Source organism: Camelina sativa, chromosome 12, assembly GCF_000633955.1.
Source record: "Camelina sativa cultivar DH55 chromosome 12, Cs, whole genome shotgun sequence".
NCBI classification, from domain to species: domain Eukaryota; kingdom Viridiplantae; phylum Streptophyta; class Magnoliopsida; order Brassicales; family Brassicaceae; genus Camelina; species Camelina sativa.
Genome location: NC_025696.1, coordinates 5,963,032 through 5,988,451, shown reverse-complemented (window position 1 = coordinate 5,988,451; position 25,420 = coordinate 5,963,032). Strand labels below are relative to the sequence as shown.

Below are 25,420 nucleotides of genomic sequence, written 5' to 3'. Positions count from 1 at the left end.
TTTTTTTTTTTTTTTGATCAAAGAGGTATTCTCGTTCCATTAAATAGAACATAACATACATGGCATAGATTGTTTGGAATACAATAAACATAAAGCAGTAAAAGTACATAGATAGATAAATGCAGTCGATATGAAGAGCTTGAGAGCTATCAACCACATGCTTAAAAGCAATATGAAACTTGTAAGGTCAAGGCAAACCGATGCAGACTCCATGAGCAGGTCAAAAGAGTATAAAGCCACTGTCTTGAATCTTCGAAGACTTGGCGGAGATGAGAATGACAAAGCTACGTTGCCAAAGGTTCAAGTATGGGTGTTGAGGCTCTGATGACCGGTTACTACAAAGGTAATTGATGGTCCAAGGTTGGTAGAGTAGGCCTTTAGAGGGTTGTGGTAACCACTACTCCTTTGAGTGAGGGTCATAATGCCACTAACCTTTAAGGTTATATTCAGGGACTTCAAGAAGTAGCAACTATGCGGTTTAAAGATCTTTAAGGTTTGGTGAGGTATGGACAGGGCAATGGTAGAGCACCGGTAATCACCACTCCATAGAGATGGGATCATAATGCCAGCCTGCACCAAATTGCCTTTAAATATGGGAGCATCCCTAGGGTATCCAACGAACAGGGTTTTCAAAAGATTCCTATGCCATTCTAGCAACAATGTTGGTTTAAGGTTCAAAAGCAGTCTTCGGATTAAAGAGACCATTAAACTAAACACAAATTGCTTAGGGTGGGAAGGGCTAGAGTTCAACTCAAAACCGGATACATACTGGTCTCGACACAAGAGATTATCAAACAACCTAGAAGGAACCAGTGATCTGTTCTCGAGAATTACTCGACTTGACCAAACAGACAACAACGGTGCTAACAGGTTTGAGCTTGATGTAACATTATCTAAATCGGGTCGGATTAGGTACCAGTTCGGGGTTATGACATAGTTTAACCAAGGTAAACTATCTAACAGGTAGCTAAGATATGAGTGGAGAGCAAACCTGGGCCAGGGAGGTGTCATCAGGGAAATAGGGACCGCCGGGTTTGTTGAAATCTCCATCAAGATCTCCCATGGCTCCGGCATCAAAACAGAGCTCCCGTCCATCTGCGACCAAGTAGAACACTTGGAGAGTGGATGTAGATCCGAGGAGCGAAGAGATGTTGCAGTTGATTGTGGGATGTGCCAGATCGAGGAGTAGAAATCACGACTACCGAGGCGGTCTAGGGTTTGTGGAGGCGGTTGCAAGATCAGAGGATCAAGGTCGCCGAGAGGGATGGACGGAGGTGGAGGGAAGAGGGGAACGAGCTGAAGCTTACGCATTGCCGGGGTCGAGATCTGAAATCTCAAAGGGCCTCCGGTGAAGAGAACAAGAACCATAAGAGATATGAGCGGAGAGAGGGGAGGACGAAGGTTACAGATCCAAGGTCCAGCGACGCCGATCGGTCTCGACGCTGCCGGGGGAAGCTACTTAAGAACCTTTTTACTATTATTTTGTGTTCATTTTTTTTTTTGACATCTATTATGTGTTCATTTATATATAAGGGTAGACATGAAAACATACATATAAGCAGAGATAAAAGAATGTGAATGAATGTTGAAAGTGTAGGATTGACTACACTGATTACTATATGCACCTTCCCACCCTATTCAATTATAGCAGTTAAATTAATTCATGGAAAGAGTTTTTTTTTTCCTCTCCTTGTGCTTATTTTATAGTATATATGTATTATTAATCTATTATTATACATAGAAGTTTTTTTTATATCCATCCCAGAAAATCATACTTAAAAACTAAAAAGTGTTTTTGAAACAATCCGACCCATTTTTTTTTTTTTGTTTTTTATTTTTATTTTATTTTCAATAATAATAAATGTAATATATATAATTAATCATCCCATACTATTTAATTCAACCAACCCAAACTACAGCTCATCATTAAACCAGCAATAACCAATATACACAGCCGAAACATACCAATAATAGAAATACATTCTTAACCATTCTATCCAACAACCTAACATAACTCTATCCTAGGTTCCAACATAAACAATATAACCAACAATACACAAACAAGTCCTCATCGCCATGATTCCACATCAGATACATGCACACCATAAACAACAATTGAGAGGCGTAAGTATTATCATAAATACTTAGTGAGACAATCCTCCCATCTACTAGGCTATACACACAAGCAACTGAGAACCAATGTTTAACAATTAACAACCAAACACAAACAAACTAGGAAAAACGAACATCAACTGATGCTGAACAGATTGGTGTCGACCGACACTACCTAAGTGTCGATCGACACACCTCACTTGGTGTCGATCGACACCGCCTCTTCAACACAATTTGCATGAAGCCGAAAGTCAAAGAACCGCTTCCCAAATCCTCCAAATCGTCTGAAACTCATCCAAAAGTCCTGGAAACACATGGGAACCACATCCCAACCACAAACATACAAGGAAACACCACAAAAAACAACGATACAAGCAAAACAAAGGATTCTCAGGTTTAGATTAGCCATGGTCATGCACTCACCTCTTTTGCAGGAAGATTCTGACTCAACAACGACGAATCCAACCCTTAGAAGCCTTCTCCTTTGTTCCTAGCACAAGATCTCCACTCCACTAGAATAGATCTCACCAAAACAGCTTAGAATCTCCTAATCCCCTCAAGAACACTCTCTCTTCTCTCTTTTCTCATAAAACGGCCAAGACAATCTCTTTTCATGACCTATGTCAAGTTTTCTCTACAAATACATCGGTTTGACACTTCAATTGAACCAGACCGAACCAAAACGACGAATTAAAACATTATGGTCGAATCAGAAAAGCTGGTGTCGATCAACACTCCCATGGTGTCGATCGACTTCCACCGCGAAATCACCAAATTTGATTTGCGGATGTTACAGTCTTCAACCAGATCAATCAAATAATTATTAGATTAACATTATTCCCTAATGTTCTTAGCACGCTATACCAAAACTATTGTGTTTCTATCAGTTCATCACCATATCTATAGATTAACACTATCCCCTGATTATGTTAGTATGTCGTTAGCTTTAAGAAAAAACTAAATTATATCCTTTGATGATAATAGGTTATTTTGGATTTTTATGGGTATTTTTTAAAGGTGGTTATTAATTTGGACCACTGAAAATTGGATAAAGAAGAGACTGAGCCTACTCCATGTTTCCTCGTCTTTTCCTTCAGCTCAGCTGCTCCATTAATTTTCTTATCATCAAGAATCTAAGTCAAGAAGTCGTGGCCACGTCTCAGACTCTCAATGATTCGCATTTTCGAGATCCAAAAATAGAATCAATCATACAGTCCTTTCATATATTCATTTTCTAGTTGTGAGTAATTTGTATATATATTTGGTTGTGGGTATCGGGATGGCTTTTTATTATTTTTATGATACTAGTTTTTGCACATCTAATGTATTCGATTTACATACTATAGGTTTGGTCAATAGGTTTCAAGAGCTAAAAATAATTTTAATTTTAAGTTTTTATCTAGTTAAAATTTAATCTTATGTCAATATTTATGCTGTAACGATATTTTTAAATTTTGGATGCACAGATATGCGGATGACTATTAATTTATACATGATTCGATGGAAATATTCGATAGTCTAACTAAGATCGTCTTATATAGTCGATATCTTATTATACAACTAGGTTATATCCTGCGGGAGGATAAAAAATATGATAAAATAAAAATTAACTATGATGTTCAATATTAATTTAAGTTGTTCATATAAGCTAACACATAAACTAAAATATTAAATGCGAGAAACGAAATTATTTTCTATAAAATTATATGAAATGCAAGCAAAACTTTAAAGTACAATTTTCAAAGATTAATTTTACTTTTAAGTCTCTTTTTAAATTGCTCTTATTTTAATTTATATTGCTAGACTTAGTTATAATTGTTTCATCTTTGTAGTAAAAGCTAGATAGAAAATAGAATATTATATTGTTTTTTATATAGATAAATCCTGTTGAAGTACATATTTGAATAAAATAAGTATAGCTTAATGATTTTTATGTAATTATATGTTTAATCAGAAACTAAATATAATGATGAGTATTCTTTAAAAATGTATTACACTTTTGTTAGAGGTACGAGAGAGTTAAGAAAAACTGATTTGATATTTCATAATTATATTACAAAATTTTCTTTCCTTAGAAGTTAGAACATTACATATTTTTAAGAATCAAATAAATATATATGAATGTGTAAGAAATAATCTAACATCTAAAGTAAAGAAAGAAGTACATAAAAACAAGAAGAAATAAAATGGAAAACAATGTAAAGTATATTATTAAACTCTTACAATATTATCTTCATTGAGATTTCAACCAATGCAAGAACATTAAAAACAAAAAAGCAAAGAAAATATTTAGGATTTGAGATATGATGGAGGAGGATGTGAGAATGATTATTTATAGGATAAGAAGTGAAGGAAGTTACATTTTCCAAAAATTAAATTAGAAGAGTTATAATTATAATTGCTAGGGTACTTAACTGAAAGTGAATGGAGAAAACAAACAGTCAATTCACAATTTATGTAATTTATGCTACAATTTAGTACTAAAGTGTATATTTAAAGTATGCATTAATATATATGATTAAATATGTTGTATTTTAGGTTTAATTAAAAATAAATATTATATGTTTAAGACACTAAATGGACCAGTAAGGAGAGATAACTGAAATTAGAAAATATTATATAATATTCATTATATATTTAGCTAAGAAAATATTAAAAAGAGACAACAAAATAAATTTATAAGAAAATTACATGACAATATGTCACATTTCACAAACAAATTAAATATAAAAATAACTTATATATATTTTAATTAGATTATAATAATCAAAAATAGAAGAGTGTGTTTCTCAATTACCCACATATCATTGTTACGATTTTTAATGACGTTAACATAATTTTTTTACAAACGAAATATTGATTTAAGATTTCTGTTGTTGATCAACGAAACACCATGAAAACGGAGGTGAGATTAATTAGGGTTTCTAGCGGTAACTGAATAGATAAGAGGGGAGGGGTTGGGAAGAGAGAGACGAGAAAGAGGAGAAGAGGGAACTGTGAGATATCGTCAGTTTTGTTTTGAGAAGTCGAGATATTTCTGTAGTCTATTAACCATTTAGAACCTATTAATAATTAACTTAAACATGAGATAAAAAAAACTTAAAAGATTCAGAGGTGCCACGTGACAGATAAATAAAGCTTCATTAGAGGGTGTAAACTTACTTTATTATATTAAATTACTGCAAATTTAACGGTAAAAATTTTCATTTGTATCGTACCATAAGGTTTGGTAAATGCAAGAAATTGAATGGCATGGTGTTATTTATTAATTTTTACGTCGACAGCACCAACCATATTTACTTAGGTCCCATCTTTCATTTTTTTTTCTATGGTCCTCATTACATTAATTTTTTTTTGGGATATAGAAACTCTTAAACCTTTGACCATTGGATAATAGGTTTCCATTATTTAGGTTAATAATATAAAAATGTCAAAGCATAAAATAAAAATTAGAGAATAATAAAAGGAAATTAATTTATTCGTTGCCTATATAAAGGTGAATGGATTTTTTTAGTTCTTTTTTTTTAATACTATTTAACATTAATTTGATTCAAATCACTTTACTTTTTTTGGTCAAAGACTTAAAGTCTTCACATTTGTTTTGAATATGCATGTTTCCTAAAAAGAGTTTTAATCTATGTTTCTCTACTCATTTGTAATCTATATAAACGTTCTCTCTCTATCAACGTTCAATATCAAAAAAAAAATCTCCAAACAAATAACAAATAATCTCCAAACATATATCATCTAATTTGTCCGTAAGTCATGGCCAAGCTATTGTGTTCGTATCTGCTCATCTCCATCTTTATTCTCTCAGGTTCATATGAATTGAAATCGTATTTCTAGCTATATCATCATCATTTAAGATCCATTTGTAATCTTTTTAATAAATTTTATTTTCTCGTTTTAGCTTTGTTGGCTTTGCCAAGTGCACAGGGGGCAAATATAAAAAGATGTTCTGTGAACGTGAAGCTTAGCAAGCCATGCACTTTTCAAGAATGCATACCAATTTGCTATCAAAAGTACAAGGGGAATGGCGTCTGTACCGGAAATGAAAACCAGTTTTGCACTTGCGTTTACAATTGTTAGTCTAGACAGAAAAAGCAATCTTTAAATGGTGCCTTAAATTATACTTTGACGTACTACATACATGTATTTGGACGATATGATCATATTAATAAATGATACCTTTTTTTTTTTTTTTGGACAACCTATAAATGATACCTTATAAAATATTTTATTTGCTTGTCAATGAAAACCCGGTTTATTTATGATTAACCAGTTCATTCTTAAACCGATGAAATTTCAAAATTTAAAACTTAACCGACGAAGTTTCAACTTTGGTTCAGTTCGAAAGGCAACAGTTAATTACAAAAGTCTCGTGTGCTCTGTTTCACGATACCCTACTCTGTTTTGTTAAAATTGTTCTGTTTTTTTTTTTACCAAACTCATTATAATTTCTTTGCTGATTAATTAATTCCACATTTAACGAACAAATAATAAATTTGTACATTTATTCTCTACCAGTTTTTTTAAACGCTTGGAATTATTATTTTTATTATTTTGGTTAAACGGAATATTTCTTTAGTAACATAAAAATCTCAAAGTATAAATAAAGTTACGAAATATTAAAAGAGAAGTGAATGGATTTTTTGCAAAAAAATTGTAAAACGAATCAGCATATAGTGAATCCCAATCCCTTCTGCGTTCGATCGTGGCATCCACTTTAAATTTAGTTTATAATCTATAAAGTTTGATATGGTATTAGAAGCCTTTTTTTTTTTTTTTGGTCAAAGAAGCCTTATTGTTCTAAGTTGGTTACTTATTCTGATTTTAAACTATGTTTTTGTTCAAAATGGACAAGGAAAAATATCATATTGTGGACATCGTAAGAATATCATCATGACAGTAAAATGATAGCTAATTTAGTATTCGGAAGCTTTCCAAAACAAACCATTCAGACTGCAAATGGATGATATACGGAAGGATGAAGATCTTTTATTCATATCGATTAAGAAAGTGATAAATTTAATTTTATTATAACTAATGACCACAATGGTTATAAAGAAAACACATCTAACAGTTATATAGACAACCACAATTTTGAGTCCCTCCGACTTTAGGATCGTCAAAACATTTGCCAACTCCATTGTACCCATTAAAGCAGCTTAAACGGCAATCGACAATATCACATGGCATTTCTTTGACAATCGTCACATGACATAGCTTCCCCTCAGCTCTTTCAACCATTAAAAAAGCTACAAAAGTAAAACATCGTGTTACATATATTAGCATGATCAATCACAATTCCATAAAATTATCATGTACATGTCTATTTTAGATGCTTATAAATATGAAAAAGTATGAAATTACCTGACAATACAAGCATGAGTACAAGGAAATAAGAACATGATAACTTGGCCATGATCAATATATATATTACAGCTAAACAAAGACCGAAAGTTTTGTGAAACTAGAGGTGATACGGAAGGGTCCTTTGTTTTGATTAATGTTTAAATGGCTGTATATAAATGGTTATGTGGATACTATTATATACTGGTTGCTAGGTACGGGGTGTTCTTTTTCATTGTTTAAGTATCACTATCAAAGCAAGATCTCTAATTTTTTGTTAACTTTTAAAATTTTTAGAAATCTTACCTTTTTTGTTTTTGGACGAAAAGAGATCTTTCTTTAAATGGTTTCTTTACAATATACATCAACCATAATTATAGAAAAACAATATCGGTGTCCTCAATTAATTGTAGTACGGACTGATCTATTTCTAAGTCTAATTACTCAAATTATTTGATACATTTATTCATAAGTGTGCTTAACGGAAATGGAAACTGATTATGGCAACGAAAATATATACTCAACGGAAATGGAAATCTATCATGTTCCAAATATTCTTCTTTTTAACCCATATTAATCTATATTCTAAACCGTTACTCTTTTTCAATCTTGATACTAAAAGATTAAAGATTAATGTGTAACTTGTGTAGTGTAATATATTAGGGATTGGACTCGTACATACGTGTGGAGTTAATTTTTAAAAAAACTAAGTTTGCAATTAGGTTTAGACTATTTTACGTACATGCAGATTTATAATATTTGGTGTTAATTTTTGTAAACAAAACCTATGGATCGACCCGCATTTTTGTGCAGAGTTTTTTTTTTTTTTTTTTTTTTAATTTGTTTGTATTTTATTAAAAGTAGTGAGAATAGGCCTGGGAAAATAAACCAAACCCGAGGAACCGACCTGACCCTGACCCGCAAAAACCCAACCCGACCCCGACCCGCTTTTGTATTAGTAACCACTCGGTTTTTGTTTCTAAATACCCACAGGTATCGGGTATTACCTGAACCGAACCCGAGGAACCGACGGTATTTGTTTGAACCCGAGAACACATTTATACATGATATCACATATATTGCCATATTTCCGTTTACCTTAATCTCCTCTCCTTGAATCCTTGTGAATCTTCTTTACTTTGCATAATCATGTCGAAGTTGCCAATTTTTGTCCGATTTCAAGAATCTTTGGCTTTTACAAACCAAAACTCTCAAATTGGATCTTCAAAACCTAATTCTGCTGTTAGTCTCATCTTTGGATTCTCCGTTCATAGCAGCTAGAACTCGTAAGTTTCATTCTCCTCTGTTTTTTTTTAATTATTGATTGTTTTCTGTCTGAAACTCTCTTGATTAATTTACTTGAACTTGAACCTGTTGTGATTTTAATTGATACTTGTTTTATACTTGTTTTTCTGGGGTCGAATTTGTACTTGTTTGATTCACATTAGTTTTGATCTTTTGGGTCGAATTCTCTTCCTTAATCTCAATCAGTAGCCTCCCTCGAACTGTATCTAATATGATTATTTTCTTATTGCTTGAACAAGCTATTATACCGTGAAATGTTTACATATTTTAATTTAAGAGTACACGGCAATCGACTTTGAAAAAGCATTTTAGGTGTAAAAGACTAAATTGGCTTGTAAGTCAACCCTCAATAGCTTAATGTGGTAAATTAGTAATATCTTAAATCATGAAAAAATTTCGATAAGTTTGCTGTTTTGTTTACAAACCCAGAATTCTGGTAGAGACTTTTGCCTACGTTTTTATTATATTGATTCCAAGTTGATGCTTCTTCTTTAGTGTGATAGTCACTAACCGTGTGATAGGTTTGCTGTTTGCTTCTTCTTTATTATATCGATAAGTTTGTTGTTTTACTAACCGTGTGATAGTCACCCTCTCTGATCTTTCTTGTTGTTTCATTTATTGAATAAAAATATCATTGTATATTATCATACATGTTTTGTTCATAGGTGTTTCTTCTCCTCTTTCTTCTTTGTTTTGTTAATTTAGAATTTCAGTTCAACTGATTGAATTATATAATTATCCAAAAGATGTTAAAAAGCAAAAGTAATCCAATAAGAAGAAGCAAAGCATTAGTGTTTATCATCTCCACATGTGCTCTCAGCTTCTCACATATATAACCTGATTTTAACAGATTGGTTTGAGATTCCAAATCATATTATCTACTTCGCAGGCCTTGTAGAAGGTGATCAACTTGGTCTTCTTCACATGTCTACATTTAGCTAAGTCCGCAACCGGCTTTAGGAACACATCCAAATTTTCATCTAAGCTTTAGTGGTCCTCCATTTTGAAGTTCTTGTTAGATAGGGACATGGTAGTTTCTTTCATATGCTTTCCAGTTTCCACATATGGTTCAAACCCTTCTAAGTACTTGATCCTCAAGACTCATGCTCAACAAGTTTTAAAACTTTTTGTCTTTATCGTTTCTCATAAGATCTGGTTCGATTCTGTTTTTTTCTTTTGATGAACTTGTTGGAGTCAAGCTAGTATCTCTAGTTGAGATAAAATATTGTGTTTTGAAAGAACAAAGTTGTATTTTCCAATCCCTTTCAGGACACGATCGATGCTACAAGAAGAAAGAACCATTTTTTTTTTTGCTTTGGAGATTTTTGGGGTTTTCTTGTATATTGGACCGAATGTAATGTTGAGTGATGTTGTTGTGGAGCATCATACATGTTTTAATCCGATTATCTTTGAAATGTTGTAGATGGATTCTTCGAACAACCACGATGCCAATGATGAGAACACACAAGGACAAGGAGAAGGACAAGGAGATAGGTGTAAGATGCCTCCGCCAAGTGATAAAAGTAAAGGGAAGAGGAAAGAAGCTCCACGAGGTGATGATGATGGTGGTAAACCTAAGAAGGTACCTGTTCAATGGTCTGAAGTCTAGAACCATTTCACGAGACAAGAGAAGAATCTGAATCTGGGTGATTGTCACTATTGCAAGAAGTCCCTTGTATGTCCAACTAAACAAGGGACTTCAAACTTGAAGAAGCATTTGGATACATGTAAACCGTACAAGGCATGGAAAGGGCGTCAGACACAAGCTGTTATTAGTGATGATGGAAAGCTGCAAGATGGAAGACTAACAGAGAGTGTCTTCCGAGAGGCTTCAAATGAAATGCTTGTTTTGGCAGAATTGCCACTTGCGTTTATTGAGTGTATGGCTTGGAGACATTTCTGCAACAAGTGTAATTTATTCAAACCTCATTCAAGAAGAACAGCTAGTAGAGATATAATTCAGATGTTTTCTGCTAGGAAAGCATCTTTGAAGGCTTGGCTATCTTCTCAGCAGCATAGAGTGTCTCTTACTACTGACATATGGACTGCTAAAGTTACACGAGCTAGTTACATGGTGATTACTGTGCATTTTGTGGATGCAGAATGGCGCTTAAGGAAGTTGATTCTTGGATTTAAGTATATCACGGATCACAAGAGCAACACAATATCAAAGGTTTTACTTGAATGTCTTGTTGATTGGGGCATAGAGAAGTTATTCACCATCACAGTCGACAATGCAACTGCCAACAGTAATGGATTGAAGAAGTTTGTTGAAGAATTTAAGTTATTGAGGCATGATTCTTTAGTGTTAGATGGGACTTACTTGCACGTGAGGTGTTGTGCTCATATCATCAACTTGATTGTTAGGGATGGTTTGTCTGAAGTGGGTGATAATGTGGCAGCTGTTCGTAATGGAGTGCAGTATGTTCGGTCTTCAGGTCCAAGATGTGACTCATTTGAGCAAAAGGTTGTTTCAGGGAAGATGACTAGGGGGAGTTTGCCAATGGATATGAGGACAAGGTGGAATTCTACATACTTGATGTTGACAAGAGCCATGAAGTTTAGGTTGGCTTTCCAGAAGATGGAGGATGAAGACAAGTTATATAATGACTACTTCCTGGAACTTGTCGATGGGGTGAAACGGAAAGGACCACCTTCTTACACGGATTGGAGGGCAATAGAGAGGTTAGTGAAGTTTCTTGGCTTGTTCTACACTGCTACTTTGGTTGTCTCAGCTTCGACTAAGACTTGTTCATACAAGTGTTATGGTGAAATTGTCACTATAGAGAAGAATCTCACGACTTTGAGCAATAGTTATGATAGTGAACTAAGCAAAATGGCGATTGAAATGAGAGAGAAGTTTACTAAGTATTGGGAAGGGATCAAGAACATTAACAAGATGTTGATTGTTGCTAGTGTGTTCGACCCTAGACAGAAAATGCAGTTTGCTAAGATGTGCTTTGACAAACTCTTGGAAAAGATAGTCAAGAAGCTAAGGGTATGAGCACATCTGTTCTTGATGTCATGAAGGATATGTTCAAGGAATATAGTGTCAACTACAAAGGATCAAGCACACAATCATCTCAATTGATTCCATCTTCTTCTGGTGCTACACAAGATCAGTTTATATTCGAATCAGTCTCAAGTGACTTTGCAGAAGAAATCTCAGAGTTTGAAAGGATGGACAATGCTTACACTGAAATGGTTAAGGAAAATGGACTTGATGATGAAACAAAGGATGAGTTGGATATTTATCTCAAGGATGCTATAGAGACTCCTAAAACCCTTCCTGGAATAGAATGGGATGTTTTGTCTTGGTGGAGACTCACTAGTTAGAAGTTCCCTGTTTTATCTGAAATTGCAAAGGATGTTTTTGCAATGCAAGTGTCCTCTGTCGCCTCTGAAAGTGCTTTCAGCACTAGTGGTCGAATCATTGAGCCTCATAGGAGTTGTTTAACTCATTACATGGTGGAGGTGTTGATGTGCACTGAGCAATGGATGAAACAAGATATGAAGATTAATGAAAAAGATTGCCTTGCAAACTCACAGATCCTTGCTGATATTGAACTATTTGATAGTCTTCAGAAAGGTAAGTAATCCGATTATATTGAACTATTAAGTCTGTTTTTTTTTTTCAGTTGTAACGGTTTACTAACATTTGTTTTTGTTTGTTTTCAGAGTTTCAAAATGAAAACAACTAGAACTCAGAGACTCATGAGGAGACATTATACTTGGCGGTAAGTTCAGCTCTTACATATTTTTGTTCTTTCAAGTGAGGTTTAGTTTTTAAAATGTTTAGTTTGATGTAACAGGTCATGATCTATGGACAATGTATTAAAGGCTGACATGCTGGGATGATTCTTCTTTCTTTTTTTCTTTCATTTGCGAGACATGCTTTTCTTTGTTATGAAGTTTAAGTTTTGTTCGCTTTGTTGGGATGTTTAAGATTTTAAGACATGTTATGCAGTTTCGTTTGCTTTGTTGGGATGTTTAAGTTTCATTTGCGAGACATGATTCTTCTTTCTTTGTTAAGATTTCAAGTTATGCTGTTGCATTTGTTTTTCAAGTTATTCGGGTTTTATGGGTACATTTCAGGTTTTTTTGGGTACTTTGGATATGTTCAAGTAGGTACTATCCATAACCAAATATATTTTGGATACATTACAGGTTTTTTAAAGTCAATACTCAAATAACCCGAACCCGAGAGGAACCGAACCTGACCCCGATCCGAAATTATATGAACACCTATGCGGATCCTATATTCGTAAACCCGAAAAACCCGAACCCGAATTACCCGAACCTGACCCCGACCCGAACACCCAAATGCCCAGGCCTAAGTGAGAAGATCTATAATATTTAAATTTTTGACAGAAAATCTTTAGGGGCCATAATTGTAGAAGTTCATTATATTTTTAGACGGATCTTATGTTGAAATTATATAACCCTCATTCTTTGTATTGGTTGAAGTTCTGATTAAAAGAAAGAAAAACAAAAGAAAGAAATGAAATAATAAAAAACAATTGGTATCTTCACCAGAGGAAATCGGCACCACCAAAGTCAGATGATTAACCCGATAATAGTTCCATTAAAAATTCGATGTGTTTGTTAAAAAGTTTATTTGGTATAATATTTACAATCCAAACTCATATATGTTGGATATTTAGTTTGATTTTCAATTTGGTTTCAATGTAATTTTATTAATGTTTGAATGTTTTTAAATATCAATTGTTTTCCAGTATTTTAAAATTCTAAGTGACCCACTAATTGGACCAGAATCAATCTAAACTGGATTAGTGGTATAATAAAACTTTTACAAATCTTATTGATTATTAATTCTTATTATTTTATATTAGTGAATAAATCATGATAAATGTCACACTCTATAACTATTACCACGACGACATATGATAAATCTTATATAATTAAAAAAATATAAGTTAAAATTTTTTAAAAACTATAAATAGATGAAAATTAAGTTTAAAAAATAGAAAATTATAAACACAGTGATATATAAATTTTCGATAATTCAACTGATGAAAAAAGAAACTATAATAAAAATTTCAAATACTACAATTATAATTGACCAAAAAAAAAATACACGGTTAAGTAAAAAATATAACAAAAAAGGGCAAAAACATATTTGATCTCACATATTCCTAACTGAAAAATAAGAGTGGAAAAATATGAAATATGTGAAAGTTAAGAGTAATATTTAGGGATATAATATTTATAATACAATTAACAACATATTTTGGGCCCGTGTTTTGCTTAATCACATTTTGATGGTTATCATATTATATTTCGTGGCCTTTTAAGTTCTTTTTCTGTTTCGACCATGTGAAAAAAGGGGACGAGGCTAGAATGCCATAAATTGAAAAAAATAATCTGGCGTGCCCTCTTAATTTGTATACTATTAAAAATGCGATTTTCCCAAATTATCCTTAATGAATAGTACAACTAATACAACTAAATGATAATAGAACAACTGGTACAAATGATATATAACGAGATAACTAGAACAAATGGTACAACTTCGATATTATAAGATCAACGGTGCAACTGATATATAATAGGATAACTGGGTACAACTGAGTGAAAATAGCACAACTGGTACAACCACTAGATAATAGGACAACTAGTACAACTAATAAATAATCGTACAATTGGTACAAAATGGTACACTTGTACAACTCAAAACTCTAGCGTCCCTAGACTCACTAATTCGCCGATTCTTCGCTGTTAACCTTCCAGTATTCCTCTGTCGTCAACCTTCCACTACACTGCTTCCTTCGCCGTCAACTTTCAGTACCTCTCTTCACCGATTTCTCATCTTCTATTTCGAAACTACCTCCCTAGATCTTAACAGATCTGTCACAAAATCCAACCAACTTTCTTTCACCGGATTTGAAACCAACACAAATCCATCAGCGACTGGGATCTGATCACCTTTCTTCACTCATTTGTTTGATTTCACGTTCATCTCTCTCTCTCTCGATTTCATCATCTTCTTCGATGGTTTTTTTTCACGTTCATCTTCTTCTCTCGTTTAGATCTAAATTTTTTTGTTAAAAGTCATTAGATCAAATGAATAAAAGATAGGGGGTTTTTGGTCTTTTCTGATTATTTTTATTTAAAATAAATTATAAAATAAATTAAAAACAAAACCTTGGCATTCTAGCTTTTTATTTTGCCAATTATGGCTTTCTAGACATTGATTCGTGAAAAAGAGGGAGGAAAAAAATAACACAGAGACTTTTCCAGAAGATGGAAAAACTTTACTTTTACAGAGATATCCGATTGATCAAAAGTGACGATTTGTAGCAAAAAATCTTTCAATCAAATGTGATTATCAGCGAATCCATCTACGATTTTAAGCTAAGACCGGATCAAAATAATGTATGGTTTGAAGAGGTGAGTAAGAATTTGTATGTGTCTTATACTTTTTTTTTATTCCCAGTTGTATGATTTGATTATTAGTCTTATTAAACTTTCATGGATCAATAGATCTTGGGTAAGATTCTTCAAGTTATCTCTGTTTACATACATGTGTTACTTTTTCATGTTTGGATCAAGTTTTAGAATCAATTTTCAGTTTCTTTTTCAAATTTTATTTCGATGCTTCAAATTCTAGTTAATTGATCTGAGACGATTTAATATTATAGATTTCGATTTCTGTTTATTGATTTATTAGATTCCATCCAGTATATGATTGTTGAAGTATATTGACCGAAATAATAATATTTGGGCTGATGGGCTGAATTTTTTTGAAATGTATACTGGATGAGGCTATTCAGAAAAAAAAGAAACTTGAAGAAGAGGTCACATTTTTACAACCACCTAATGACCTGCTTCTTGCACTTGATAACAAATGTATCTTCGTAATGATTTTGGTTCGACCTTGAGTTTCATAAATTTGGTAGCTCACAGTTGAGTCTTATTCTTCTAGATGAGACGATGCTTTGGACAGAGGGACCAAACGTTTCCAAGCAAATTAAAGAGAATCTTTGAACGGACAGAAGGCACCGTTTGCTACACTATGTGAGCAAGGTAATAGGAGTTTCTTCTAAAATGTTTTAAGTCAGTGTGTATAAAACTGCATTTGTGGTTCTTAGAACTTTCTATCCGAATGTTTGGTGAATCTTGCAGCCAAAGTTAACTTTTTTGCTCACTCACATACATATATATGATCATCTCTTGAGATGTTTTGTTGCTATAAGTTCTCACTGTTCCCCTATTTTTCTTTTGATTCGATAAGTAGAAGCAAATCAAGTTAAGGTGGGATTACAACGTTGGTAATAATGCTTCTCAGAAGCTACGAAGATGAAACTGTCTGAAGAGGCGCCGCTGGTGCAATCGCCAATGCAATGAATGGTTAACCAGATGGTGAAAGCAGAAACAGACACTAATTAAATGGCTATTATTTTCTCTCTCTATTAAAAGGACTGAAATTTTTATTTCGTGTGATGAACTTGGTATGACATATAGTTGTTTGAATTTTTTTTTTTAATGTGAATTACCTAAAAAAAAACTCACTCTTAAGCTTCGTCTTTACAACAATAATTATTGCTACTATACTTTTGCATTTTGCAGATTCGAGAAGTAAACACTTGGATATAACTACATCCAAGGGATTGAATTTTTCTCAAAAATTTGAGAAATAATTTAGGTAAGTAGTAAATTATTTAAATGCCAAAATAGTAATACAATATATGAAATATATAAGGTATATAACCATCTCCAAGAATTCTTCATTATGCGGAGAACCATAACTTAGCTTTGTTCCTTTAGAAACATAATCATAGCTTAGCTGGAAAGGAAAACAGTTTTATTAAACATAAGAGTTGCTTATTTTCTGATAATGAAAATGATAATATAAAAACAGGAAGATAAACCAATAAAGATATCATATTTGATTGTGTTAGAATATAAAATACACACGTAAGGGAGTTTTTAAAATGGTATGGTCTCCACTCGATAGTCTTTTCATCTTTAGTCTTCTCATGAGAGATTGATTGAGTGCATTCTTTTTTCGATATAGATCAATAAATGGACATCGGTTTATAGAAGTCATGTTCAGGAAGCTCATCTTGTAAGCATTTGGTGCTGCCTTCATATATTCACTTGCATAAAGTTCTCGAGAACTTTCCAATCTCCATGAGATCTCTCAAAACTGTTTGCATGTTGTTTTCACTGAATCATAGTTTTTTCAGCCTACAAACCAATCACACAAACAAGAATAAGAATTTTGCTAAGTATAAACTAAGATATGAGTATTAGTTTAAACGTTTGATACTTACAATTATGTTTTCAAATCGTTTCTGCTCTCTCTAAATTTTGCATAGATGGCTTCTCGAAATGGAGAAGCTTGATTTGGATGTACCAGCCGGTTATAAAAATCTTCGCATTTAAGAAGTGAAACAAAGTTTTCAACAATTTCAATGAGATCTATTATTCTAAAATTAAAAAAGAGATTTATTATAAACATATAAACATGATTTAAAATGTCTTACATAAAGAGTAAAAAAGGATCCTTACCACTTTACCCCGCCGGGGAACCGTTGAATGAATGTGTCGAGTTGTTGGTTTTGCAGTTTCCTCACTTTTGGATATCTTCCATGATATGCTTGTAAAATTCTTGTAAACTCAGGTATATCTTGCAAACTTACTTTAAGAATGGAGCTGATATCTAGTGGCATGAATCAGAGAACCCTAGCAGACAAAAGTTTCACTATTAATGTCAGAGTCAAAACCTTAAGAGTTCATTCTATGATAGAGGAAGATAGTTAAACTTACCGCAGTATCGGCCAATATCATCTCAATTGTCTCTCGAGTGTAAGTTGTAAATTTCTTCGACGTGTGGACAGTTTTAACTTTGATCTTCCATGCTGTTTTGAAGGGCTTAATATCGGACAGAAGAGTGATTCCATCATTGGCGGCCATCTATACTGTCAAGGTAAACTTTCAGAGTTGTTATTTTAGGTTTGATGTGTTTGGTTGTGTATGACGTTTTGGATGGTTTTTATAGTAGTAATGGAAGTGATTTGTTGCGATGATAGAAATCACACAATCTTCTTAGTTGTTAATTGAAACATCCTAGAATATTCTATGTAATCTATATTTTTGATTTTCAGTTGATGTTTTCCCGTTTTGGTAAGATTTTGTTTGCTTTGAAAAGAAAATGATTTTATTTTGGTTTGATATAGTATTATAGAGGATGTTTAGGGATATCATTGCAATCTTTTTAAAACGTTTTAAATGGTGAATTGGAGATTATGGAGATTATAGAGAATGATTTTGTTAGTTTTGGAAAGGAGTAAGTTTCGGGTTATTTATATTCTTTATATGGGATTATATTGTAATCATTGATAGATTGATTAGTTCATCATGTAAACAGTATTTTCCAAATTTCTGGTTATTTTGGGATTTAAATGTCGAAGAGAGTTGATATGGTACATATTTAATATCCTTACTACACGATCCGAAATAAGGTTGTTGAGGATGAATTAAGTAGGTAGTTAATATCTTTAATATACTATCCCTTATATTTCGTTGTATTTTTTACACACAGGTTGATGTAGAAGCTGTTTGGATACACTTGCAATATGTACAGGATCCGAATAGACTAGTAGGCAAACAGTTGGGTCCGCGTCCTTTTACACTTCAGATTACCTATCTGCCTTTAAAATCTTTTTTTTTCTCTTCTTCCTTTTTTCTTGCGTAGGGTAACATATAGAATTTTTGCCAAAGTTTTTTTTCTGCTTTTGTAATCCCCGATTAATAGTATAGATATCTTTGATTTATAATAGTTGTGTGACTCGTATCCTAATAATTACAGTAAACACGCATATCTTAAATTCTATAGAACTATAATCGGCGTAGGCCATCAAAACTAATCTCCCACTAAAAAAGTTGACTACAAATAGATTGATTTTAATCAATAACTAGGATATATCCCGTGCTTAAAACACGGGTCAACATTTTAAAAAAAATTATAATATAATAATAAAAATTATTATTTTTAAAAAAATTATTTTGTTTGAGATAATATTTATTTTTAATTGTTATGTAAATCTATTAGTCTATTTGAATACTAATTATTTTAGAATATTATAGTATTTAATTTTTGACGTATTATTACAGTTTTATATTGTTTATTTGTTGTACTTGCATCATATTTTGTGAAATATAAAATAGTAATTTTAATATTATAATTGTGAGTAAATAAAAATTATTAATTTATCATCTATATAAATTTAGTTTTACCAACCCGCCAATGTGGAAATTAAAACACACATTTTCATACATTGAGTAATATATCTTTGTTTTAAAAAATTCAAATCACAACATATGCAGAAAAATATGCATTTTATTAATTATAAGTATTATATGAAACTTCTAAACAATTTGTAAATAAAATAAAATAAAGATGATAGGAGAATTTGAAATCTTAACAAAATCTTCGAATTTAGTTATTAAAAATAATTGTATTGTATACTTGGATATAAAATCTTAGTTTTTAAAATTCTGATTGGTTTATATATTTTTTTTAAAAAAATAATTAGTAATTTCGTTCGTAATTTATTAGAGAGAGAAAATATTTTTTAATTTTTTTTAGATTTTTTAATATTTGATATGTGAGTATTTTTTATTTTTTATTTAATTATATTTATTTAAATTAGTTAATTAAGCTTAATTAATTTAGTCTAATGGCAATTGAATGTAATTTTTTACACATTATAAGGTTAGTTTCATATTTGTACTTCTCAATTAATATAGTAGGACTAGGTAATAACCCGCATTATGTGCAGGATAAATATATACAGATAAAATTAGAGTTATGTATAAAATTATTTTCTAAGATCTAAAATTTGTTTGTGTATAAAAAATATATGTATAACCCGTGAAAATATGTTTAGATCAAACTATTATGTATCAACTAAATATATGTATAACCCCGCTCTTTCTTCAATCTATGAAAGATCTTTTATTTTGTGTAAGAATATGTTTCACCAATGAAATATTATATCAATGGTATTAAATAAGTCAATTCCCCTATAATAATGATTATTGTGATAATTTTATTTTGGAAACTTTAAATATATGAATAATAATCAATTTTTTAATAGGTGAATAAGTTCCGGTTTTGAAAATGTTTTAGATCTAATGATTTTATATTTTAATGATTAATTATGTTATAATAATGATTAAAATAAATTTTAATTGAAATGTTAGATTTTTTAATTAATTGTAAAAAAATATTCCTTAATCATTCAATAGCAATAATGTGAGGGCAATAAATTCATTGGTGTTTCGAACTCTCTAGCGACGACACATCAACATTTTCTTGAGAATATTTCTCTATTAATATATAGGAGATTAGACTAAAGTATCTTCGTAGATCCTCTATTTATTTATTTATTTATTTTTTAACAACTTAATTATCTTTTTCTTTTTTGAATAAAATGTAAAATTTATTCAAAAAAATACTTTGTTACATCAGTGCAACGTGTTGTTAAAAGAGTTTAAGAGGTTTTGTATAAAGTTCTAAGTTTTCTAAACTATCTTGATGCAAACCATGCTGTCATGCTGTCATGCTGTCATGGAGTCTCTATCTTGTTCACGAATAGAGGTTAAGCGGTTGCGTACCACCTTATCCAGCTCGTGAACCATTTGTGCTGGAGGAGTCGGTGCTGCACCATGGGGGCGACTATTGCGTTCTCTCCAGAGAGAATAAACTGTTAGTTGAAAGGCATACCGCAGCAGGAACATAGCATCATTTCCAATGGACTTATCTGTGAGGAGTTTAAGAAGATCATCCCATATGGTGGAGGATTTTCGAGAGAGAAGTCTCCCAACCAAACCCGACCAAATTGTTGCAGAGAATGGGCATAAGAAGAACAGGTGGTTGCGGCATTCTATTGGTGCTTGACAGAAGACACACGATGGATCCACTGCAGCGTTCCAACTCGTCATTCTATCCCCTGTTGACAATCGGTTGTGAACAGAAAGCCAACCTAGGAACGAGTATTTTGGTGTAGAATGTGAAAACCATACCCCCTATACCAACTTAATTATCTTTAATTTAGTCTGATTTGCAAAGTCGTAGTTTACTTTCAAACTATGATCGTATTGTGTTCATCTTCAATACTCGTGGGAAAATAGATCGTCTTCATTGTGAGTTAAGTAGTTTTTAAAAGAAAATATATCATATTCATGGTGAAAACTAGAATAACAATAAAGTGACTGAAGAATGATGGAGACCTAGTTTTTTTTTTTCTTTGACATCAAAATCACCGTAAAGTATTAAATTTGTTCGAAAAACTGATCTGAAAACACAGCTATTTCGGAACCAACAAACTTACATCGAAAAAAAGAATAATCTCGTACTCGAGCATCTTTTGCAAGGCTATGTCGATACAGATATTGTTTATTCGAGGAATAAGATAATAAATAAATAAAAATCTAAGAAAGAAGATCTAAAAATTATGAAATAACTAGTATTATTCAGTAACCAAAGCAGGCCAAACATCTGTCTCTTGATAGAGACCTAGTTTTTATTCATATCGATTAAGGAAATCGAATATTTATTATATGACGACAGGCACAGCTTTTTATAAAACTGTAGCTCTAACAATTGTAGAGACAACCACAATTAGAAGGTCCTTTTACTTGACGATCGTCAAAACACTTTCCAACTCCATTGTAGCCACTATAGCAGCTTAAACGGCAATCGACAATATTACATGGAGTTTCTTTGTCAATCGTCAAATGACATCGCTTCCCCTCAGCTCTTTCAACCATTAAAGATGCTACAAAATTAGTTACACATCATGTTATGATCACAAACTATATATATTTATTATATAATTAACATTTTTTTCAGATCTTTGGAAATGGTAACATAAGAAATTGTACCTGAGAACACAAGCATGAGTACAAGGAAATACGAACATGATAACTTTGCCATGATCAATATCACAAAACAAATGTTTCCAATTAAAGCTTTTTTCTTTGTTACGTTTAGTGTTTTTAACTGGGTAGTAAGAGCATAATTACTAGTAGTTACTCTCAAGGATACTCTCACTTAAAAATTAAATAATAATGATAAAGTAAATCAAAGAGAGAGAAACGCTTCTCCACTAAGCATCTGAAGCATCGGTTCTTTAAGATATAGCTGTTTATGATTGGCCAATTTTTTTTTACAGATTTTTTATTTAAATATATAATAATATTATAATAAAATAATTAAAATATAGTATTTTGAGTAACAAGGAAGCAGTTCTCGGATGATGATGGTCTAATGATTCTTAATGTGTGCCCAAAGTATATATATATATGGCCAGATTGGATGGTTCTCCTTTTTACTTTATAGGAGTATCATTTAATATATAAAAAAGGTTTTAATAAATTTTTAAAAAGGTTTTGATAAAAAAAAAAAAAAAAAAAAGGTTTTTGAGTTTTGACTATTGCTAAAAGCATTAACTAATTTAAAATTGAACAATAAATTGGGATATTCGTTTATTGGTTAACCGAAAAAATAGCTTTTGACTTTTGAAAAAATCATTAACTAATAATAGACAAATATATAAAAATAAATATCCCTAAATAATCAGTGTATAGAAGTATTTTACAATCAGTCCAATATATTGGTAAATAATTTATTAATATTCTCATCATCGAAAAGTTAAATACTGTAGTTGACAAAAACACTATATATCTTGCTATAAAAATAAAAATAAATAATCAGAAAAGCACAAATTATATATGTACCTCTTATCCTATGGTTAGGACTCCCCTTTTTCTGAGTTCATCGTCTCTAGGGGGTTCATAGCGATGAAAAAATTGGCATCTCGATCCGGAGATGAAATCAACTCTCTTCCAGACGAGACACTTGCTCAGAACTTAGTCATATCGTCCAACAAAACGAGCTGCTTCAACAACAACCCTTTCCAAAAGATGGAGAATCATTTTTGGTCAAAATATTTGGTTCATATTGACAACTCTACATTGACGCATCATTTTTGGTCAAAATATTTAAAATTCCAAATGTAATACACCAAGTGTCTCACCAATGTAAATAAAAACTGAAAATTTTAAACACAAAATGTTAATATTATATTAGCTAGAGATCTACTCCCTCCGTTCCAAAATATATGATATTTTAGTGAAAACACACATATTAAGACATAGTTACTTTTAAAAAGTTTAACCAATCATAAACAAGTCTGCATAATATAAAATATAAATTTAATCTAAAAGTTAAATAGAAAGTTGGAAAGATCCTATATTATGAAACAAAAATATTTCTCTAAACATCCTATATTATGAAACGGAGGGAGTATTAAATTTTTCTCACCAATTTTTACTTTTTTTTTTATAATAAATAAATATATATGAGAATTCAGAGAAGCCCAAATTGTTAATTGCCTCGTCAATCATGCGGCAGAAAAAGTTAAGGCTCCTCTCCTTTTGCTCTAGTTCTCGTCGTTCATCATTGAATCAATCTCCAAAGGTTCCGTCTTTTTCTCTCTTCTAATAGGTTCAATATCATTCTCTGATGCGGAGAAATATATGTCAATTTTGCATTAAATCTTCTAATATTGAACTTACTCGTAGGATTTAGTGGCGACGAAAATGTTAGAATATGAGTGTGAAGATGCAATCAGCTCTCTTCCAGACGAGATACTTGCTCAGATCTTGTCCTATCTGCCAACGAAACAAGCTGCTTCCACTTCAATTCTGTCTAAAAGATGGAGAACTCTCTTCTCACTGACGAATCATCTCTTTGCGTCGCAACACCATCTCGACTTTGACGACTCATATTTCTTGAATCCCAAGCTAGGTAAACAACAGAGATCAAGAAGACGAAACGAGACTGAGCAGAGCTTCAGAGCTTTCGTTGACAAAACATTGTCTTGTAGTAACAAACCCATAAACAAATTCTCACTAAAACATCGAGAGGATGATCTTCACCACATGGATCAAACCAATAGATGGATATCAAATGTCTTGGAACGAGGCGTATCGGAGCTCGATCTTCACATAAAGACCACTTGGTTGGGGAGGCCACCACGTCCTCTTCCCTCAGATGTATTCACAAACAAGACTCTCGTTAAGCTGACATTAGGAACATTGCTTTTTGTTGGAATTGATCCTCCAAAAGTGTTCCTTCCATTGCTCAAGAGTCTCTCCCTTGATACAGTTTACTACGTAGAGGAAGAGGAAGGCTATTCCTATTCCACCTCTTTTTCCGAGGTGATGCTTGAAGGTTGCCCATTACTTGAGGAATTTTTCCTGAATCACGTTTCAATTGACCACAAAGAAGCTCCATACCCATCCGAAATCATATCCCATCAAAACCTTCAAAGACTCACAGTTCACATAAGATTCCAACTATGCCAACAAATGGTATTTGACACGCCCAATCTTGTCTACCTCGACTACTCTGATTACTCTACATATGGTATCGAATCGGCCAATTTCTTGGATTCCCTTGTGGAAGCCCGCCTCGATCTTGATATACCATGGCGGGGACGGGCGAGAACTTTCCGTATGAATAATATAACGAGAGCAATTGAATGCATGACTAACGTTGAGATCCTTCACCTCTCTTCAAACACTGTTAAGGTCTGAAATTTCTCACATTTCCTTTCCCTCTCAAAACCATGTCCATGACCACTAGTATTGTACTGTTGCAGCTTATGTATAATAGACTCTATGATTATTGGGAAGAAGATCAAGATGGTTGCGGCTTGAGTTTTCCACGGTTTGAAAACCTTGTTAAACTATCTTTCGAGACAAGATCGAAACGACAACCACGTTGGAAAATGCTAACAGTTGTGATGGATAAGGCACCAATTCTTGAAACTCTTGTCCTCAAGGTACATTTTCACTTGTTTGTTTTTGTTACTTGCACGTTTAGTATGCTAGCTGCCTTATAATTGTATATATGGTTGTTCTCCAGGGCTTGTACTCTATCCGCTATGAAGGTGTCTCCGTCAATGAGAATGTAGTGAAGGTGTTAGAGATTTATGGCTACAAAGGAGGTCGTAATGAATTGAGACAACTGAACCGTTTCTTGTCCCAGATGAATTGTCTTCAAGTGATCAAAGTGGAAATTGATGCTGCAATAGATGATATCGACAAGAGACTGCAAATTACCAACGACCTTCTTTCTCTTCCCAAATGCCAAGTCCAGTTCTTGTGAGAATATTATTTATCTATATAACCAAATTGGCTGCTATACTATTTCTTAGGACTTTTATATAAGTATTTTTACAAACTATGCTTTATTATTGAGAATTCAATATACCCTCCTCTAGTTATCCACTACATTCATATAATCTTTCTGCATTTTCTTGAAGTAGAAGATGTTCTTCATAAGAAAAGGATGGAGAAAAACTACAAAATAAGTTACTCCTAGATTAAGGAAATTATTATGATTTAGATATAAAAGCATAATCATTTAAAATTTATAATTAATAAAATAACTCCAATGAAGTCCGTAGCATTTCAGAAGCAAGTAAAATGGAGTACATTTTTGACTCACAATGTATTAAAAGAATGAAAATAATGAAGATATGAAATAATGAAAGTAATCAAGACACATATGGAGAGAAACGGAAGAAAATTAAAAAAAAAAAAAAAAAAA

The 25,420-nt window shown here is 32.4% G+C and overlaps 5 protein-coding genes across 5 annotated transcripts; 3 read left to right on the top strand and 2 right to left on the bottom strand.

Moving 5' to 3' along the window:
* LOC109128135 (defensin-like protein 163) lies at positions 5,804–6,283 on the top strand. The gene is made up of 2 exons (XM_019233934.1): positions 5,804–5,929; positions 6,023–6,283. Exons 1-2 carry the CDS (start codon positions 5,878–5,880, stop codon positions 6,199–6,201), a joined length of 231 nt encoding a protein of 76 aa, XP_019089479.1. The 5' UTR covers positions 5,804–5,877; the 3' UTR covers positions 6,202–6,283.
* Positions 7,189–7,613, bottom strand: LOC104730406 (defensin-like protein 159). The gene is made up of 2 exons (XM_010449567.2): positions 7,486–7,613; positions 7,189–7,370 (listed from the first exon to the last, which is right to left on the bottom strand). The coding sequence occupies exons 1-2, from the start codon at positions 7,535–7,537 to the stop codon at positions 7,189–7,191; spliced, it is 234 nt and encodes a 77-aa protein (XP_010447869.1). The 5' UTR covers positions 7,538–7,613.
* Positions 10,193–11,773, top strand: LOC109127906 (zinc finger BED domain-containing protein RICESLEEPER 2-like). Its single transcript, XM_019233490.1, has 2 exons — positions 10,193–10,351; positions 10,436–11,773. The coding sequence occupies exons 1-2, from the start codon at positions 10,193–10,195 to the stop codon at positions 11,771–11,773; spliced, it is 1,497 nt and encodes a 498-aa protein (XP_019089035.1).
* Positions 21,248–22,049, bottom strand: LOC104730405 (defensin-like protein 159). The gene is made up of 2 exons (XM_010449566.2): positions 21,685–22,049; positions 21,248–21,578 (listed from the first exon to the last, which is right to left on the bottom strand). The coding sequence occupies exons 1-2, from the start codon at positions 21,734–21,736 to the stop codon at positions 21,397–21,399; spliced, it is 234 nt and encodes a 77-aa protein (XP_010447868.1). The 5' UTR covers positions 21,737–22,049; the 3' UTR covers positions 21,248–21,396.
* Positions 23,404–24,976, top strand: LOC104733234 (putative F-box/LRR-repeat protein At5g25860). The gene is made up of 3 exons (XM_010452830.1): positions 23,404–24,396; positions 24,468–24,650; positions 24,734–24,976. Exons 1-3 carry the CDS (start codon positions 23,404–23,406, stop codon positions 24,974–24,976), a joined length of 1,419 nt encoding a protein of 472 aa, XP_010451132.1.

Bases quoted from the DNA above. Each gene is read 5' to 3' on its own strand.
- LOC104733234 (XM_010452830.1), top strand. From the start codon at position 23,404: ATGTTAGAATATGAGTGTGAAGATGCAATCAGCTCTCTTCCAGACGAG. The intron at 24,397-24,467 runs GTCTGAAATTTC...GTACTGTTGCAG, and splicing joins TCTCTTCAAACACTGTTAAG to CTTATGTATAATAGACTCTA. The intron at 24,651-24,733 runs GTACATTTTCAC...GTTGTTCTCCAG, and splicing joins TTGAAACTCTTGTCCTCAAG to GGCTTGTACTCTATCCGCTA.
- LOC104730405 (XM_010449566.2), bottom strand. From the start codon at position 21,736: ATGGCAAAGTTATCATGTTCGTATTTCCTTGTACTCATGCTTGTGTTC. The intron at 21,579-21,684 runs GTACAATTTCTT...CTAATTTTGTAG, and splicing joins ACTCATGCTTGTGTTCTCAG to CATCTTTAATGGTTGAAAGA.
- LOC104730406 (XM_010449567.2), bottom strand. From the start codon at position 7,537: ATGGCCAAGTTATCATGTTCTTATTTCCTTGTACTCATGCTTGTATTG. The intron at 7,371-7,485 runs GTAATTTCATAC...TTACTTTTGTAG, and splicing joins ACTCATGCTTGTATTGTCAG to CTTTTTTAATGGTTGAAAGA.
- LOC109128135 (XM_019233934.1), top strand. From the start codon at position 5,878: ATGGCCAAGCTATTGTGTTCGTATCTGCTCATCTCCATCTTTATTCTC. The intron at 5,930-6,022 runs GTTCATATGAAT...TTCTCGTTTTAG, and splicing joins CTCCATCTTTATTCTCTCAG to CTTTGTTGGCTTTGCCAAGT.
- LOC109127906 (XM_019233490.1), top strand. From the start codon at position 10,193: ATGGATTCTTCGAACAACCACGATGCCAATGATGAGAACACACAAGGA. The intron at 10,352-10,435 runs GTACCTGTTCAA...CACTATTGCAAG, and splicing joins ATGGTGGTAAACCTAAGAAG to AAGTCCCTTGTATGTCCAAC.